The sequence below is a fragment of the Cyprinus carpio genome, chromosome B7 (genome assembly GCF_018340385.1).
Source record: "Cyprinus carpio isolate SPL01 chromosome B7, ASM1834038v1, whole genome shotgun sequence".
Lineage (NCBI taxonomy): Eukaryota > Metazoa > Chordata > Actinopteri > Cypriniformes > Cyprinidae > Cyprinus > Cyprinus carpio.
This window is the reverse complement of record NC_056603.1, coordinates 20,155,263-20,172,485: the sequence shown is the minus strand read 5'-3', so window position 1 is coordinate 20,172,485 and position 17,223 is coordinate 20,155,263. Positions and strand designations below refer to the sequence as shown.

Genomic DNA, 17,223 nt, shown 5'->3' with positions numbered 1-17,223 from the left:
TTGATAATCACGGCAAAAAAATAAATAAATAAATGGTCTACTGTATATGCAACATACTGTAGTAACCTAATTGTAATAGCAAACTCGTGCCAGCCTTTTGCAAAGAAATCCATGTCCGCGCGTAAAAATTATAAAATTATTGTGCACTCAGGATTTTTCTAGAGTTTTCTATATTTGGTAGATTGTGTGTAATACACAAAAAAATGATGATCAGTTCAACACACACTGAGGTATAGAAATTCTACAAGTTTTATATGTTTGTTAGTTTGTGTGTAATACACAAAAAAATGATGATCAGTTCAACACACACTATCGGATCAGGATCAGTTCTGAAAAAAGTGGTATCGAGCCAAAAAAATGATGATCAGTTCAACACACACTGAGGTATAGAAATTCAAAGTCATATATTCATATATAAATGTGTAGGGCCTACTATAAAATTAAAAGACATTTCTTTTAAATATATAGCATAGTAATGAGACAGCCACATATGATAGATAACATGAACAAGAAAGATTATTAATAATCTGTCATTGTGCAAAAGTATTATGATACAAAAGGCTCCATTACAAAGCGGCAAAAAGCATTTATGCGCATCTCGTGCACAGAATGATGCGCTTGAAGCAATACAAAGTCACAGCGCACAGACACAGCACTCCACATAGAAAAGTTCAAAGCACAAAGGGAAGAGACATTGATGCATGTATTAAATCTGTGCGATAGTTTGAGCCTTTTCTTTTAACAGATTGAAATCTCAGTTACTGTGCTCATGAAGAACAATTCATGCTGTTGTGTTGTGATCTAACACGGTAGAAATGAACACGCTTTAGAAACAAAACGAAACTCCAGCAAGATACAGTCCTTTTATGCAAATCCATTTATCTTTATTTACAGATCAAGTGTAATATTAGGAACATTAAATCATCTTGGAGTTATGCTTGCTTCGATAGACAGTGTTTTGGGGTGCATTGCGATTGGATGAACACCACAAACTCTATGCTGCGCAAAACTCCGCATTTGAACAGTCAATAGCAGATACTTAAACTACTAACAAAACATACTTACAGTCACTGATTCAGAAGCACCAGATTGTCATAACAAAGTCAGAATTGACCCTTTTTTTTTTAAATAGCCTTTGTGCACAGCCAGCCTTGTACACTTCTAGGTTCATAGACATGTGGGGGCATTTTTGAACGAGGCGTTTTAGCCCAGTCTGGATCAGCCTTCTCTTTTAGACAGAATAAATCCTTTTGTGGAAGACTTTGAGCTTTGTAACTCTGCAGATCGTGTACATGCACAAACAGTGACATAACACATTAAAGAAAAGGAAAAATTTTGTTACGGTTAGCTCAAAACTGCAACAAAAACGACGAAGACCAAACCAAAAACGTATAATGATGAATATTTTTTATTACATAATTCTAGGGGTTTACATTTAACATTAACACATCAATTTAACTACTGACGACAGATCCACCAACAACGCGCGATCAAGTGGCAGCATGGGATGATGTCACTTCCCACGTGCCTCGACCCACGTCTCAGAAGCACTTTTATTCGTACGTCCCGATCTATAACAGGTGTTGTTCATTACGCCATCACCTAGAAGAAATCACAAGAGAAAACAAGAAAAAGCAAAAAAACCCACACACCCTTACACCATAACACCTCCCCCTTTAAGATAGAGGATCCTTGTAAAGGACCTATATTAATCAGACAAAATAAGGGTTACAATGTACCAGATGTTCTCAAAAAGGCCTCACTTGTAACTGGAACCACGGCAACTCTCGGCACCTACGAAAACAAGTCAGTCACAGTCATACAAGTTTTTTAAATCAGGTATCCAGATTCTCACATGGAGCCCGAGACAAGGCATCGGCCAACACATTCTCGACACCCCTTATGTGTCGAATCTCTAATGGATAAGGCTGCAGAAAAAAGAGACCAGCGTATAAGGCGCTGATTTGGGCTCTGCAAAGAATGTAAAAAGGTAAGTGGATTGTGGTCTGAAAACACCACAATCGGAAAAGTGCCACTTGTCAAATAAACTTCAAAAAACTGCAAAGCCCAGATCAATGCCAATGCCTCCTTTTCAATAGTAGAATAATGCAACTGGTGAGCCCTAAACTTCCTGGAGAAATAACAAACTGGTCTTTCTATTCCATGTTCATCAGTTTGTAATAAGACAGCTCCGGCCCCAACTTGACTGGCATCAACCTGAATCTGGAACGGGTATCCAATCCGAGGCGCAGCCAAAACAGGTGCCGTACTAAGCAACAGTTTGACATTGTCAAATGCTTGTTTACATTGCAAGGACCACTCAAATTTCACACTCTTCAATAAATCGGTCAGGGGGGCTACCACTGAAGAAAAATTTGAACAAAAACTCCTGTAATAGCCCACCATTCCCAAAAACCGCATAAGCTCTCGTTTTGTATTTTGGTTTGTATTTGGTGGCGGAAAATTATCTATTGCCTCGCACAGAACGTACATTTCCCTGCCCAACTACTTTCCCCAAATAAGTCACAGTCGCCTTGGCCAACTCACACTTGGCCAAGTTGACTGTGAGCTTAGCTTCAGCTAATCGCTCAAAAAGTGCTCGAATACGTACAATGTGTTGTTCCCATGAATCACTATACACAACCACATCATCTAAGTAAACAGCACATCCATCCAAACCAGAAGTTACACGGTTCATTAAGCGTTGGAAAGTAGCTGGTGCATTTCTAAGGCCAAAACTCATTACTGAATAAGAATATAATCCAGAAGGAGTAATAAATGAAGCAATCTCCTGTGCACGAGTGGTTAAAGGCACTTGCCAATATCCTTTGAGTAAATCAAATTTACTAACATACAGAGCAGAGCCAACCGCATCTACACAATCTTCCATCCTAGGCAAAGGGAACGAATCTGGTTTTGTAATATTGTTAAGCTTCCGATAGTCAGTACAGAATCGGTACGTACCATCTGGCTTTCCCACCAATAAACAAGGTGATGCCCAACTTGAAAAAGAAGGTTTAGCGATGTTATTCTCAATCATGTATTTTATTTCAGACTCAAGATGGCGTTGTTTTTCCAAAGAAACCCGATAAAAACGCTGGCGTATTGGCTTGGCTTCACCAACATCTATATCATGTTCTATCACATTAGTACGAGAAGGAGAATCTGAAAACAACATAGGAAAATCTGAAATTAAAGAAGACAATTCATCTCTCTGCTTAAAAGGCAAGTGTTTAACAAACTCATCCAGTTTATTTAAGGTTTCAGAATTGTTATGCCGAGGCTGTAAAATACCATCCTCGGGTACCTTAACATCCTCAGCCATTTCAGTCACAGAAGATGCTATGGCCACAGCAGCTGGAGCCTTCTCGGACTCACTGAAACGAGAGTAAAAAGGTTTTAACAAATTTACATGGCACAGCTGTGAATGTCGCTTCCGCTCAGGAGTTGAAATCAAATAATTCTGCTCTGAAACTTGACGTACAACTGTATAGGGACCCAAAAACTTTGCACAAAATGGAGAGGTAGGAAGAGGCAACAGAGCTAACACCTGGTCACCTGGACAAAACACACGAGACTCTGTGTTCCTATCAAACAACCGCTTTATCTTCTTTTGCTTATTCAGCAAATTTTCTTTAGCCATTTGACCAGCCAAAAATAACTGACGCCTGAAACCCTCTACATATTGTAGCAAACCCTGAGGTGGGTCAGATATTTCCTTTAATCCATCATGAAGTAAAGCCATGGTCCACGCACTTTATGACCAAAGACTAACTGGTTGGGACTAAAACCCAGACTATCCTGAACCACCTCACGAGCTGCCAACATTAACCAGGGCAAACCCTCCTCCCAATCACCCTTTAACTCCACACAATAAGCCCGCAGCAACGACTTCAAAGTTTGGTGGAAGCGTTCCAAAGCCCCTTGACTTTGTGGATGGTAAGCACTAGACTGATTTTGCTTCACACCAAGTTGCTGCAAACACTTCCTTAAACATATGCGAAGTAAAATTGGATCCCTGGTCACTTTGAATAACTCTTGGAATCCCAAACACAGAAATAAACTGTGTCATAGCTTTAACAATAGCAAGGGTAGTGATTGAACGAAGCGGATAGGCAGCTGGATATCTAGTGTTCTGGCACATTACAGTAAGATGATATGCACTTCCTGACTTAGATGGAGGTAATGGACCCACACAGTCTATAATCAGATGTTGAAACGGTGTATCAATTACAGGTATGGGATATAACGGTGCCGGTTTAAGGCACTGATTTGGCTTCCCCGTAAGCTGACAGGTTGAACAGGTTTTAATAAACCTCCTTACATCTTTCTTTAACTGTGGCCAATAAAAATAACGCAACAAATGATTGTACGTTTTATTAACCCCAAGATGCCCCACAACATCTCCATGTGCCCAACGCAACACAGTATCTCGAAGAGACATTGGCACAACAACCTGTTCATAAGGCTCACCTATGGGTACTTCCCTACCAGATAGCAATTTTCTTAACAGGAGGCCATCCTCAACAAAACAACAACTCATTGCACTCGCTACCTCTTCCGGAGCTAGCACTTCAGAAAACATTTCTTTCAGACTGGGGTCCTCCCTTTGTGCCACCACCAACTCCTGACGAGAGACTGTAGGGAAAAGAAGAGAAAGTTTAGGAAACACTTTCCTTCTATCCCTAATCTGTCTAGGTTCCTTATCCTGATTTTCGACAACATTTTTACTCATTGCCCGAGTAACAGCACACGTTACGAACACATCAGGAAACTGTTTATCAACATCCACCTGTTCAAGTAAAGAAGAAGGAGAATCTGTTACAATAGGTGGGGGTGGTACATCCCTCCATACACGACCTCCAGCCAAATTATTTCCCAAGATTACAGCGATGCCCTCCACTGGTAAAGAGGGTCGCACACCTACTACAACTTGACCAGTAATCAATTCAGATTCAAGTACCATAGTGTGCAAAGGTACAGACAAAACTTGTAAACCAATTCCTTTTATCAATACCTCACTCCCAGTACTGGAACTCTCTGAAAATGGTAATACGGACTCCAAAATAAATGTCTCTGAAGCACCAGTATCCCTAAGGATTTTAACTGGAATTTTCTCATCACTCCCAACCAGAGACACAGAACCATCAGTAATAAAAGGAGCATAACTCAACCTTTTCATCACTACACAACACCAAATTACCTTGAGCAGTATTTACATCAACCCCCTCAACTACTTTAGTAACCGAGGAAGCAGCAAGAGCAGGTTTTAGATCAGATTTAGTACGGTTCATTTTTTGCCTTAAGGGCTGGACAATCTTTTTTCCAATGTCCCTTATTTAAGCAATAAGCACACTGATCACTCTTGTCACCAAAAGCTCTTAACTTTTTCTCAGCTTTTACATTAGCAGGCAAAGATGGAACCTCCACTGAAACATTGTCAACAGAGCTATTTGGACGACGCCAATTAGTTCTTTTTACATCTTTATGGGTCAACACATATTCATCGGCTAAAACAGCAGCAGCCTCTGCACTCTGAACGTTTCGCTCTGTTAAATAAACAGACAAATTTTCTGGCAAAGTATTTCTAAACTGTTCCAACAACAACAATTCACAAAGAGAATCAAAATCCTCTACCTGTGAGACTGAGCGCCAACGATCAAATTGAATCCTTAGCTCCCTTGCAAACTCAGTAAATGTTTGTTGTGCCCCTTTTCTTAAAGCTCGAAATCGTTGCCTATAGGCCTCTGGAACCAACTCATAGGCTTTTAGCACGGTTTCTTTCACTTTACTATAAATCTGACTGTCCCTAACAGTAAGAGTGGAATACGCTCTTTGAGCTTTACCATAAAACACACATTGTAACAGAAGCATCTGCTCAGAATCTTCCCACCTCATAAGACCTGCCAACCGCTCAAATAAATTAAAAAAAGTATCCAAATCATTATCATCGAAATTTGGCATCAATTTAAGAGCACGTGCCACATCAAAAGCTTTTGGAGTTGAATCGTAGTTTCCCAATCTACCCTCTCTAATCAGAGCAAACCTCTGAGCCTCCACATCCAACCTACGCAATTCAACTTCCTGACTCATTTTTATTCTTTTCCATCTCCAAGAGCAGCAACTGTTTCTGTTGTTCAAATGTAAGTGATGTAACGGTCCCTTCAGGAAATTTATTTTTAGTCTGTTCCTGATCACCTATAAGAGGTAAAGGGCTTCCTAATTCACATGTCAAAATGCCTAATTTTACCAGAGCAGCCTTAATGACCAGCCCCAGTCCTTCCTTTAGACTTTTATCTTTAGTGGTATGGGGAATTTCAAATTTGTCTGCGACCTCTAATAGCTGTTTTTTAGAAAGCTGACTAAAGCCCTCCTCAGAAGGATGTTCAAAAAAATCCGTCAATTCTACACTCATTGTGAGACAGAAAAAAACTCACAATATTTACAAACTCAAACTTCTCACATTTAGTGACGTTTTCCCACCTACCTAACAATACTACCTCAACCCTAGACTTTGTACTTCAGCCAAGAGCTAAGTGACTTTAAGCACTCTAATACCGTCAGCGCCGACCTCTCTCGGACAAACCAAAGAGAGACAACATCTGCGGCAGTGCCCTCAGCCCAGCGTCGGCACAAAAATAACAAACTAAAATAATAAAGGGTCAACGCAAGCGTTGCTTCAGCCTAACCAGGAAAAGTCACAAATGTGAGAAGTAAACTAACACTTAACCTTGCGCTTTTCACAAAGTCCTCGTGGAACTTACAATTATCAACTGCTGATACCAGACTACACAAAAACTCTTGAGCAAAACACTTCAACCGCATGAATCAGTTTCAAAATAAATGTTAAAGTGTTTACTCACCCATCGCCATATCCTTTTCCATTAAAAGTGGAAGAAAAGACGAAAAAAAACTTCACAAACTGGCAAAAGCATCAAACTACACAAAGATCTGTCGGCAGCTTCGCGTGCAAACAGCTTAACTGCTGATAACGCAAAACAGGTGTTTCCAATTACTAACGTGCTTTACCACACAAATCCAAACAAACGCACAGTGATTTAACTCATCTATGCGAATGAAGAAAAAAACGGGAAAAACATAACTATGAGAGGAAAACAAAACTGGGAGAAATAATATAATAATATTTTCCTCTTAAAAAAACAGAAACGGACGAGCCCCCATTTTGTTACGCTTCATATGACCCCTTTAATAAAAGTTCTGTGAATTTGATGTTGTTGTTGCTTGAATTGAATCGATGCCTAATTGCTGCTAATTTGAAAGTAAAAATAAAATGCGCACAGCACTTTTACAAGCCATTTGAAAGCGAAGAAAAGAGGGAAACTCAAATGAACTAACACCCCCCACCCCAACAGTGATACCGGTATTACCGATGTTGTCACATGTCGATTAACCGATGGGAAAATTTCCTCACCGCCACAACCCTACTTGGAAATATTTTCATCGTCTTGACTGTAGTAACTGAACACGACACGCAATTTGAATGCTGAATGGAGGATGACAGACAGCCGCAACGGAGAGAAGAGTTTTAAGTTGAACTTCACTTAAATATCCATCTGTACCTCACATTAAACTGTGGAACGGCTTCAGAACACTTGGAATATAGTGCACAAAAACTTTATGGTGCCTTATGATGTTTTTGTGGCTTTCGTGGGGCTTAACAATAACGCAGAATAGTATACGCAGAATATCGGATTTGGATCATTCTGGTCTGACTGATATCCCGATCCGGCAGAAAATGGCAGTATCGGAACCAATACCGATACTGAATATCGGTTCGGTGCACCCCTAGTATCAAGGTCATTGCACTAAAATAAGTACTTTAAAATGTGATTTTTATTATATTTCATTACAGATATTAGTGTACAGTCACTCTACCTTAATTCTGTAAATAGTAGTATTAATTTAGTTCTAGCATTAAATCACAATTTGCCAATAAGACGTGAGTAATGAGTAGGACAGACAGTATTAAAACTTGAATGAATGGTGATACAGTGGTAAAATTCTTCTCTAAAGTCTACGTAAATGTACATGTAAAAAATATTGTTCAGATAGAAGTAATATAATAATAGGTATCATTTTGATATAAAATTATACTGAAATATATTTTTGTATGAAATATTTTATGTATCTTCTTGCACATGGAAAATATGTTCAAATAATATATACAGTAAATCTCTGACTTCATCCTAATGATTTCATAATTTCAACAGTTTAATAAATCCAATACTCCAGTCTCAGAATCAAATCAAAACATTTTAATGTTTAGTCTTACCTTCAAGATGGAATGTCTTTGGCTCTGAGGTTGGTTTGTTTTTATTTATTGTATGTGTGTGTGCACTTTGTTTGTTTTTTGTTGTCGTTGTTGTTTTATTTTTTTATTTTTTTTGTCTTTTTTTTTTTTTTTTTTTTTTGCAAAGAAGGACAAAAAAGAGTGTGTGGGGCCAAGGATTCATTTTGTCATCATAAATTCACTTGAGTAAGAGAAAAAAGTACCTCCATTAAACTCTTAAAAAAAACATCCTTAAAACTGTTCCTTAAAATTTGCTTAATTAGCTAAACATAATGGAGGAAACATCCTTACTACCAGCCTCTAGTGCTAATAACTCTTAATTTGTCTTAAGACAGTTCTCATTCATACCGAATATCAAAATATGGTCTAATGTGCTGGTTTATTAACTAGATCATGATCAAGCCTTGACATAGGTTATAATTAAATATATTCCTCACAGTCAAAACTAACCTGACTAGGGGAACATAAATCTTCTCTTAATGATTTCCCATTTTCAGTCTAAAATAACACTAAATAACACATTTTAGTTTAACACTAAAATGTGATGAAAGTGAAGAAGACAGGGAAAGGGGAGAATTATTTATGAAAAAGCAAAACAAGACTAGTTAGAGGGAGAAGGAAGACCAAGGGTGAGTGTAAGAAGAAGGGAACAGAAAGATAATTGCAGACAGTGGAGGTCACAACAGGAGTCCTGACCCCTGACAAACCCTTTCAGCCCATAGTAACAGACTTCAAACTGTTACCTTTACAAACTGTGCTGTATAAACAACTTGTTTTCCTTCGCCCAGGTTTCAGACAGCTGGTTCTGTGGATGGTGGGAGAGGGAAAATAACAGTAATTATGTTTGAATCAGTCTGAGAGCTGTTATTAACCCCCCATTATTTTTGCAGTCCATTCACACCATCCAAAATTTACACATTCACTCATAATGTCAGGGTTTTTTCTACCCGTGTTTGTGAAACAGTGGATTGAGCTAAGGACAGTCATCAAATGCAAGGAAGAAAATGCCTCTCAGTGTGTATATAAATTTTGCTTATTATTTGATGTGTGGACAAAGATATGTATGGAGGCCTCCTCCTGGTGTCCTTTCTTCTGAATTTCACTGTCAGAAAAATGAAACGTTTGTTATATTTTTGAAGATGTTTCATTGCGATGACCTTAGTGCCCCCAACTTCTATTTGGCCTTAATTCTGCATATTTGGCATATGCATACGTCTGTCAGTGAGAAAGTTTTGATTTCTGGAAAACAGTGGTTGCATATTTAAGTGGTTGTGCATCAGTTTCCCTATTATGCTAAAGTACTGACTTGTTTTGTAATGTTTTAGTAATCCATTTCTCTCTATGATCACTTTTTATTCCCCATACTATTGTATATATGATGGCATTTCATTTTGATCCACAGGGCTATAAAACATTGAATGATTATCAACTCTATATAGTTTCTTATACATACTGCCATGTAAGTTTTAAGGAGCATGTTTTAATTCTTGAATCAGAACAAGAGATACCCTGCAGAAGCTCAAATAATTTTCATTTTCATGTTACATAAGGATTATATGTCCCTTACTGCTAAACATAGGTAACATGAAACTGACTATATTTGTTTCATAAAGGCATAGTTCACTCTAAAAAGAAAAATCTGTCATTATTTACTTACCTTTAAGTTTCTCCAAACATGTATGACTTTTATTCTGTGGAACAATGAAGAAGATATTTTGACCAAACATTGAAATTCATTGGGCTCCAAAATAACAGTGGACCCCACTGACTTTTGTGGAAATTTTTTTGTTCTACAGAAGAAAATATGTAATATATGTCTAGAACACAACATGAGGGCAAATAATAATAATTTTTGAATGAACTGTCCCTTTAATACACTTTTCTGGTCATATTTTGAATGGCTTAGTGGTGCACACCTCAGATTAAATGGATTGTGAATGATGAGCGTTGAAGGGAAAGCTCAAAGGAAGACACAAAGACCATCACAGTAGAAATGAAACAGTTGGATTCTCATTTTTTCATTCCAGTAATATCTCCAGTTGTGTGTTCGAAGAAAACCCTGTCCCCCTTTAGTTATTTTTAAGCCAAAAGGGAAGTAACTTTTTTGTTGTTTATGTGCACTTTGTTGGGTCATTTTTTTTTTTTTTTTTTTTTTTTATGGGTGATTTAAATATGAATTACTGACAAGTGTCATTTAACAAAACTGAATATTATGTTGCATTTAACATAGTTCTGAATTAGATTTTTTTTTTTTTACTTAAATATTTAACTTTTTACATTTAACACAACTGAATATTTTTATGGCAGAGTTTTAAAGACATGTATTTTCAAACAGCATTTTTTTTTGTTCTGAAATCTTAGACTGCAAATATCCAGTTTTTAAAAATACAGCTTCAAGTTTTCAAGATGAAGACCAAATTCAGAACATCAAATTCAATATTCCAAAATTCAATACGCAGAAATTCAGTTTGTATAGAAAGTACATCAGAGGTAATCCACAGGGAAGAGTAGATGAAGCATTTTGGCCAATTAGTAGTTTTCTAGGATGAGCGTGCAGTTCAATGTCTACCTGATCATGAATCGTCCAGAGGTAGCCTAAGTGATTCTTAAACATTTATGGTTTATATACTTATGTTAGGTTAGCATTCTCAGCATGTGAAACATTTGTCTAAGCCGGTGGTTCTCAAACTTTTTTACTCCAAGGCCCCCCTCCTCTCCAAATGAATACATACTTTGCAAAAATGTCATTGCAGATATTCTTTACAATGTAAAAGTAGCTTATTTTAATAAATTTTTCGTTAATTATTCAGTTACTTTTAAAAGTAATAAAAATTAATTATGCAGTAACTTTAAATTACACAGGGAGATGCCAAAGGACTGCATACACAGATCCATGCAGAATAACTAAACACACCAAAATACAAATGAATAATGGAACCATTCTGAATGTGTGAAAACTCAGCGATCGGAAGGCGAGTCGATGTCATCTGTGAATATTTCCTCTGTCATAATTAGCAAATTTGAAGCGTTTGATGCCCATATGTACATAACTGATCCTCAGAAACTTCTCCAAAACATGCTTCTTCAGCGAGCATCTGTTATAAAACACTTGCTGTACATTAATTTTGACAACTACATGAACATACAGAACTGTGTTCAAGCAGAAATATGATGTTATAGCGATCCGTGCACCTATGAGTGCAGAAAGGTTTGTTTGCGCATTAATAATAACAGACACATGTATGCCTAGTTTACTGTATAACTCCTGTATGTCACTATAATAGTCTTTATTGGGTGGCGCTAGGGGCTATCACCCCCATACATAAAAACAGATGAAATAAAATAAAAGCATTTGACTCATTTGATTTGCAGTCATTCGCAATATCATAGCATTTTATTTTAAAAATGGTTCAGTTCTTTGTGCCAAGCCTGCCCCCGACTAAAGATGTATTTCTAGTCAACTCACACGTTTATTTTAAGTTCTTTCCGCAGGAGAAAAAAAATGCAAGGGATTGATCCATGTCATACAGTAAGCGTGATAATACTCCCAAACATGAAATGAGCCTATATAGCGATTTTATTATTCATATAAAAAATAATCAATTCTGGACGCAGTTACAAAAGACTACAAGACTACAGAGGCACACTCTGTGAACCTACAATCCTATATTTTATATATATATATATATATATATAGTTTAATGTGCATTATATTAAGTGGAAATGAAGGGTTATAATTAATTAATGGTTTGTTCACGATGCCTTCAGCTCAAAACACAGTTTACAAACATCAGCATGGATTCCGATCACAGAATGAATGAAGCAAAATTGCATTAAAAACAGACTTATGTATGACACTTACACTGTGTCTAGACCAGACGCCAGCAGTGAGACGCATCGCTACAAAAGACAGCAGAACCTATTATAATCAATACTGTGTACACTGAATGCGAAATTCCCATCAGAAAAACCCAAACAGATTCCCTGTTATTCCTGACGTAGTCCAAGCTCTTTGCAACTGGCGCTTTAATTGTTGCTTCAAGCAGTCGCATCCGTATAGTGTTGCGCCACGCCGCATCCAGTGTAGGAAATATCACTGATTATAATCAATGGGATCTACTGTCTTTTTTGCTTTCGCTCGCATCCTGTGTAGACACGGTGGCATGCTAATCACTACATGGTTACCAGAAGTTCATCCAGACTCTGTTGCTTTGTGTATAACATTCTACAATAACAATCAAACAATGGTCACAGTTTTCACACGGTAGAGCCAAGAAACTAAAAGAAGTGTTAAACCTTTGTAATATTAAATCATTCTATCGAGTTTTCAAGCTCTAAAGGATATTAAGGACCAAAGCACATCTCTGGGGCCAAGGGAGAACGGTGCCAATCTACCAGCAAATTTCTTGCACTCTGCTTGACTCTCATCCTGAGATTAATCATAGCAGTCTCTCTCTCTCTCTCTCTCTCTCTCTCTCTCTCTCTCTCTCTCTCTCTCTCTCTCTCTCTCTCTCTCTCTCTCTCCCTGTGTGCTGAAAACCGGCTGCTGTGCAAAATTGTGGAAGTAAATGTAATCTTCAGGAAACTGGCAACTTTTTTCCAACCTCTCTGAAAACAGCGAGCTCAGCAGACAGCATCATTCTTATTGCCAGGCACCATTTATCTTATAGATTTTAAACAGAGCGACTACATAACATCCATTAGGAGATGTATCTCAAACCTCTATGCATCACTGCTGATTTTAGTTTCGTAATTGAGTTTATTCTCCTCCCATCAGTCATCTTCTGGTAGTGGGCTTCATCTACCCACTCAAAGGATGTGTCACTTCATCTGTGACGAGATGAGATACGCATTAACACTCCCACTGAAAGGTGCACTTTGTCTCATCTGCTTCGAATCAAAAAACGTGTTTGGCTGCAGAAATGAGGAAGAAAATGTCATACTCTTCCCACTTCGGTCTCCACTTTTTCAACACCATTATAGACAACAATTCAGTGGAAACGAGACCAAAACCATCTGTCACCTGAACAGTCTCCATTCTTGTGCTGTGGCCTTCTATAATGACCTGTCCAACCTTTTATTCCCATCCCAGTTACTGTTCTGAATCATACGCTCTGTTGGGTCTCAATAAATTTTGTCATCTATAAGAGACACAGTGCCTTTTACAGAACAACCATCATAAGTGCTAGCACCTTTAAACACTCTGTTAATTATTTAAGGAAAGTTTGTTGTTTATGTATACATGAGTAAAAGAAGTTCAAAAATCAGGTCATCTGAGGTATGATTAACCAACCTCTTTTTCTTTCTCTTCCTGTGTTTTCTAGACAGCTCAGACGGTGCTGCTGGTTGTCACTGCGTTCCTCATCTGCTGGATGCCGCACCACATTATCGCTATGTGGGTAGAATTCGGCCAGTTCCCACTGAATGATGCTTCTTTTGCGTTTCGCATCATCTCTCACTGCCTAGCCTATGGAAACTCCTGTGTCAACCCTATCCTTTATGCCTTCCTCTCTGAAAACTTCAGAAAAGCATGCAAGCAGGTCTTCACGTGCCGTTTCTTTTACTCTCCTCCGCCCGTGGAGAAAGTGGTGCGCATTCGCATGGAGAACTTCTCCATGACACATTCCACCACCAACATGTGACTCTAAACATTTTAAAACTGTTAAAAACATTTCTGTTGTTGTCTCTGCTTCATGCCGTGCTGTCATGGATTACATTTCAAGGTTTGACAGACAAGGACAGTGAAAATTATGTTACCTTGAGAAGTAAAACCATATGTAATATCTCAATCCATGTTTATTAAAGGCATTTGCCAATAACTATTTAAGCGTAAATAGTGTTTGTCAATGAAATGTTTTTACATTTTTATGTTCACTGTTAAATGTATTATTGTTATTGAAAATAATTAAAACTTATGTAGAGATAAATTTAAATATATAATTACTACAATTATACTAGATATTTTTGAGAGAATCACTCTACAAAGAGCATGTTTGTGAAGGAACTGTGCTGTCTGAACACCTTTTTGCATAGTGTTTATGTTGCCTCAGTTTAAACATGCCATAAACTTTAATACTTACTTGTATGCTGTATGTCCAGTCTTATGGTTATATATCTATTATGAAAAGAAAATATTATTGAAGTTTACCCCCTTAAAGAATTCAAATAATAAAAATGTCTAATTCAATGAACAATAAAATATGTTTAATTTTCTGGTCCTTTAAGAGCAAGTTATTGTTTAAAGAGGATGTCGTTATCTTTATCCCAGTGCTTGTGGTTAACTGTTTGACATACCGGAGATTGTCCTAAACAAAAGGCCAGTGGAAACTCTGTGTGTGTGTGCATCTCTCACCAGTCTATTACTCACGCCTCTCTGTGAGATACCAGGGCCTTCATTTATCAACAGTGCGAACGCACAGATGTGTGCGTAATGAGTGCGTAAGCGCAGTTTCACACAAAGTGTGTGATCTACCAACTTCTACTTACAGTATATGTAGGAATGTGTGTAAATATAAGAACAAAATATAGAAACTTTTTTACACACTGTTGATAAATGAGGCACCAGGACAGGATCTCTTATAAACACATTCTTTTTTTTTTTTTCTTATTGTTTTTTAATCAGGAATGAGTCAAGAGTTTCGAAGCTTAGGAACTTGCCTTTGAATTGACAAGAAACATGCTGGATGGCTTATTTTCCATGTCAGATTCTTGTCAGGTGAATATGCTTGCATAAGATGCTACCATCACAAAGCTATTCACTCATGCCTTTAATCTTTGTGAAATACATCTCCAGAACAATGCAGCTCTTACAATAATATGGTATAATACCACTACAAATGATAACAACACAGTGCTGTAAGTAAACCCTAAAAAGACACTATTTTTTCAGTTTGCATAACTTTGGAATGACTGATTCAAAGTGCACACTGGTAACTTAAGTATATGATGTGTACTCAGTAAAATCAGCAGTGTAATATTTGCAGTGTTAAAAGTTATTAATTCCCAAAGAGTTGAATTAACAATCTACAGTGTTATACAGTACTCATGTTCAGTGTTGTAACAATAAAGTGCAGAATAAAAAAACCCACCAAACTGTCTGGACTCCGCCCTTCAATGACTGTTGCCTCGCAAAGTGACAACACAATTTAATCTTCATGCGACCTAGACGGTAAGTTGGATTGCTTTTTGGTATGATTGGTGGTGAACACATTTAGAAATCCCGGGCGCCGCAGCATAAATGGCTGCCCACTGCTCCGGGTGTGTGTTTACGGTGTTTGTGTGTTCACTACTGTGTGTGTGCGCACTTTGCATGGGTTAAATGCAGAGCACAAATTCTGAGTATGGCTCACCACAGTTGGCTGTATGTCACATCACAAATTACTAACTGCGTGTGTGAAAGTTTCTCATGCCGGTTCGATTTCCTGAAAAAGGGTGATCTTGATGGCCGTATTGAGCTTGTCAGGATGCGCTACCCCTCTATTAGAGCAGCTTCATTAAGACGCAGACTACAAATTAAGCTTTTGCATGCAGTAGGCAGAGTCTGGTTCCTCACTAAACCTAAGCAGGCCAAAGTCTTGTTGGTACACTGGTGGGAGACCATTTGTGAAATTGTAGCTTGCTGCTGCAACTAGTTTTAGTCCAGCCAGCAGGGGGTGATCATTCCCTGGCTTGAATAGGTGCAGAAGTCCTAGAGTAATGACACGGACTTTAGACTGTGAAAAGAAGCATCCTTCAGATGAGGCATTAAACTGGCCTCCTGACACTCTGTTGTCATGAATTCCCACCTCAATTACAAATTTGACTTTGTATTCTTTTTGAAGCTGGTCGTGTCGCACCCGCTGCAAACGAGCAATGCAGACGGAGGAGCATTTACCAGTCATTTAATTGATGTTATCTAATGCAAAACTGAAATTAGAGCGTGTTTAAAATCTTACATTCGCCCTAGGTTTAAGTGTGATTTGCATAATCTATACAATGCTTGTTCTCAGCGCTGACTATCATGTCTGTCATGTCATCATATCTGCGTCAAGACACAAACACTCATCATCAAGTTTCTCTAATAACATATCTGCAAGCATTGTGAAAGTGAGTTAAAGGTAACATTACATTAAACTGTAAATCTGTCAGTCTTTCGGTTTCCTTCAGTGTCCACTGGCAGAGCATGCAGGTACTTTAGCTTGAAACCAGTTTTTATCAATTCACATGGCATTTTATTTTTATTCTAATGTAATAATTTTAAGATGCCTTTTTAATCATGTTACTCATTAAAATTATACAAATGTATTTAATAAACAAATTAAATAAATAGTTAAATTGTTTCCAGCCTCCATCTGGATATTGCACAAGATTTTCTATTAACTTTAACAGTCATTTAATGGACCCTAGAATGAAGGATGTAAATAAAAATAAGTTTTGACACCCCTGTTAGACAGCTCTCAGCTTATAGATAGTGTCTGTTCACTTGTGCATTACCCAAGATGACATGCTAATGCCAGGTGTGAACAGAGCCAGTATGTGACTACACAATCAACTTAGCAGAATGGTTCCTGTGAGAGATATTGTTGTCATTAATTGTTTTGTTGTTTGTTTGTTTGTTTGTTTGTTTGTTTGTTTGTTTGTTTGTTTCAAGAGGCCAAGTTCCTGGCTTCTCCCAAGACCTTTAAGAACCCGATTGACCTCAGAATCAGCTGTAAAGGAGGATGAAACCGATGTTTAAGGTTAGACTATATTTCAGAATAAGATTATCTTAGCTATATTCTGTTCATGCATTTTTTGCTTAAGTTGTCATATCTGTTATTTAAAATGGGACAGCGATATTGCATCAATTTGTCTCCTACTTTATTTGATTCCACCATCATCACAAGGCTGCAAGGGACCTGGAAAAATGTTGTCCTATCAAGCTGAAAAACATC

The 17,223-nt window shown here is 37.8% G+C and overlaps 1 protein-coding gene across 1 annotated transcript in view; it reads left to right on the top strand.

The window, feature by feature from the left end:
• LOC109061248 (galanin receptor type 1-like) overlaps window positions 1-15,522 on the top strand; it is a 42,874-nt gene extending 27,352 nt beyond the window's left edge. The window contains exon 3 of the mRNA XM_042727850.1: window positions 13,636-15,522. Coding sequence (XP_042583784.1) covers window positions 13,636-13,953 — 318 coding nt within the window. The 3' untranslated portion in view covers window positions 13,954-15,522. The remainder of the gene's footprint in view (window positions 1-13,635) is intronic.
• The last annotated feature ends 1,701 nt before the right edge of the window (window positions 15,523-17,223 follow it).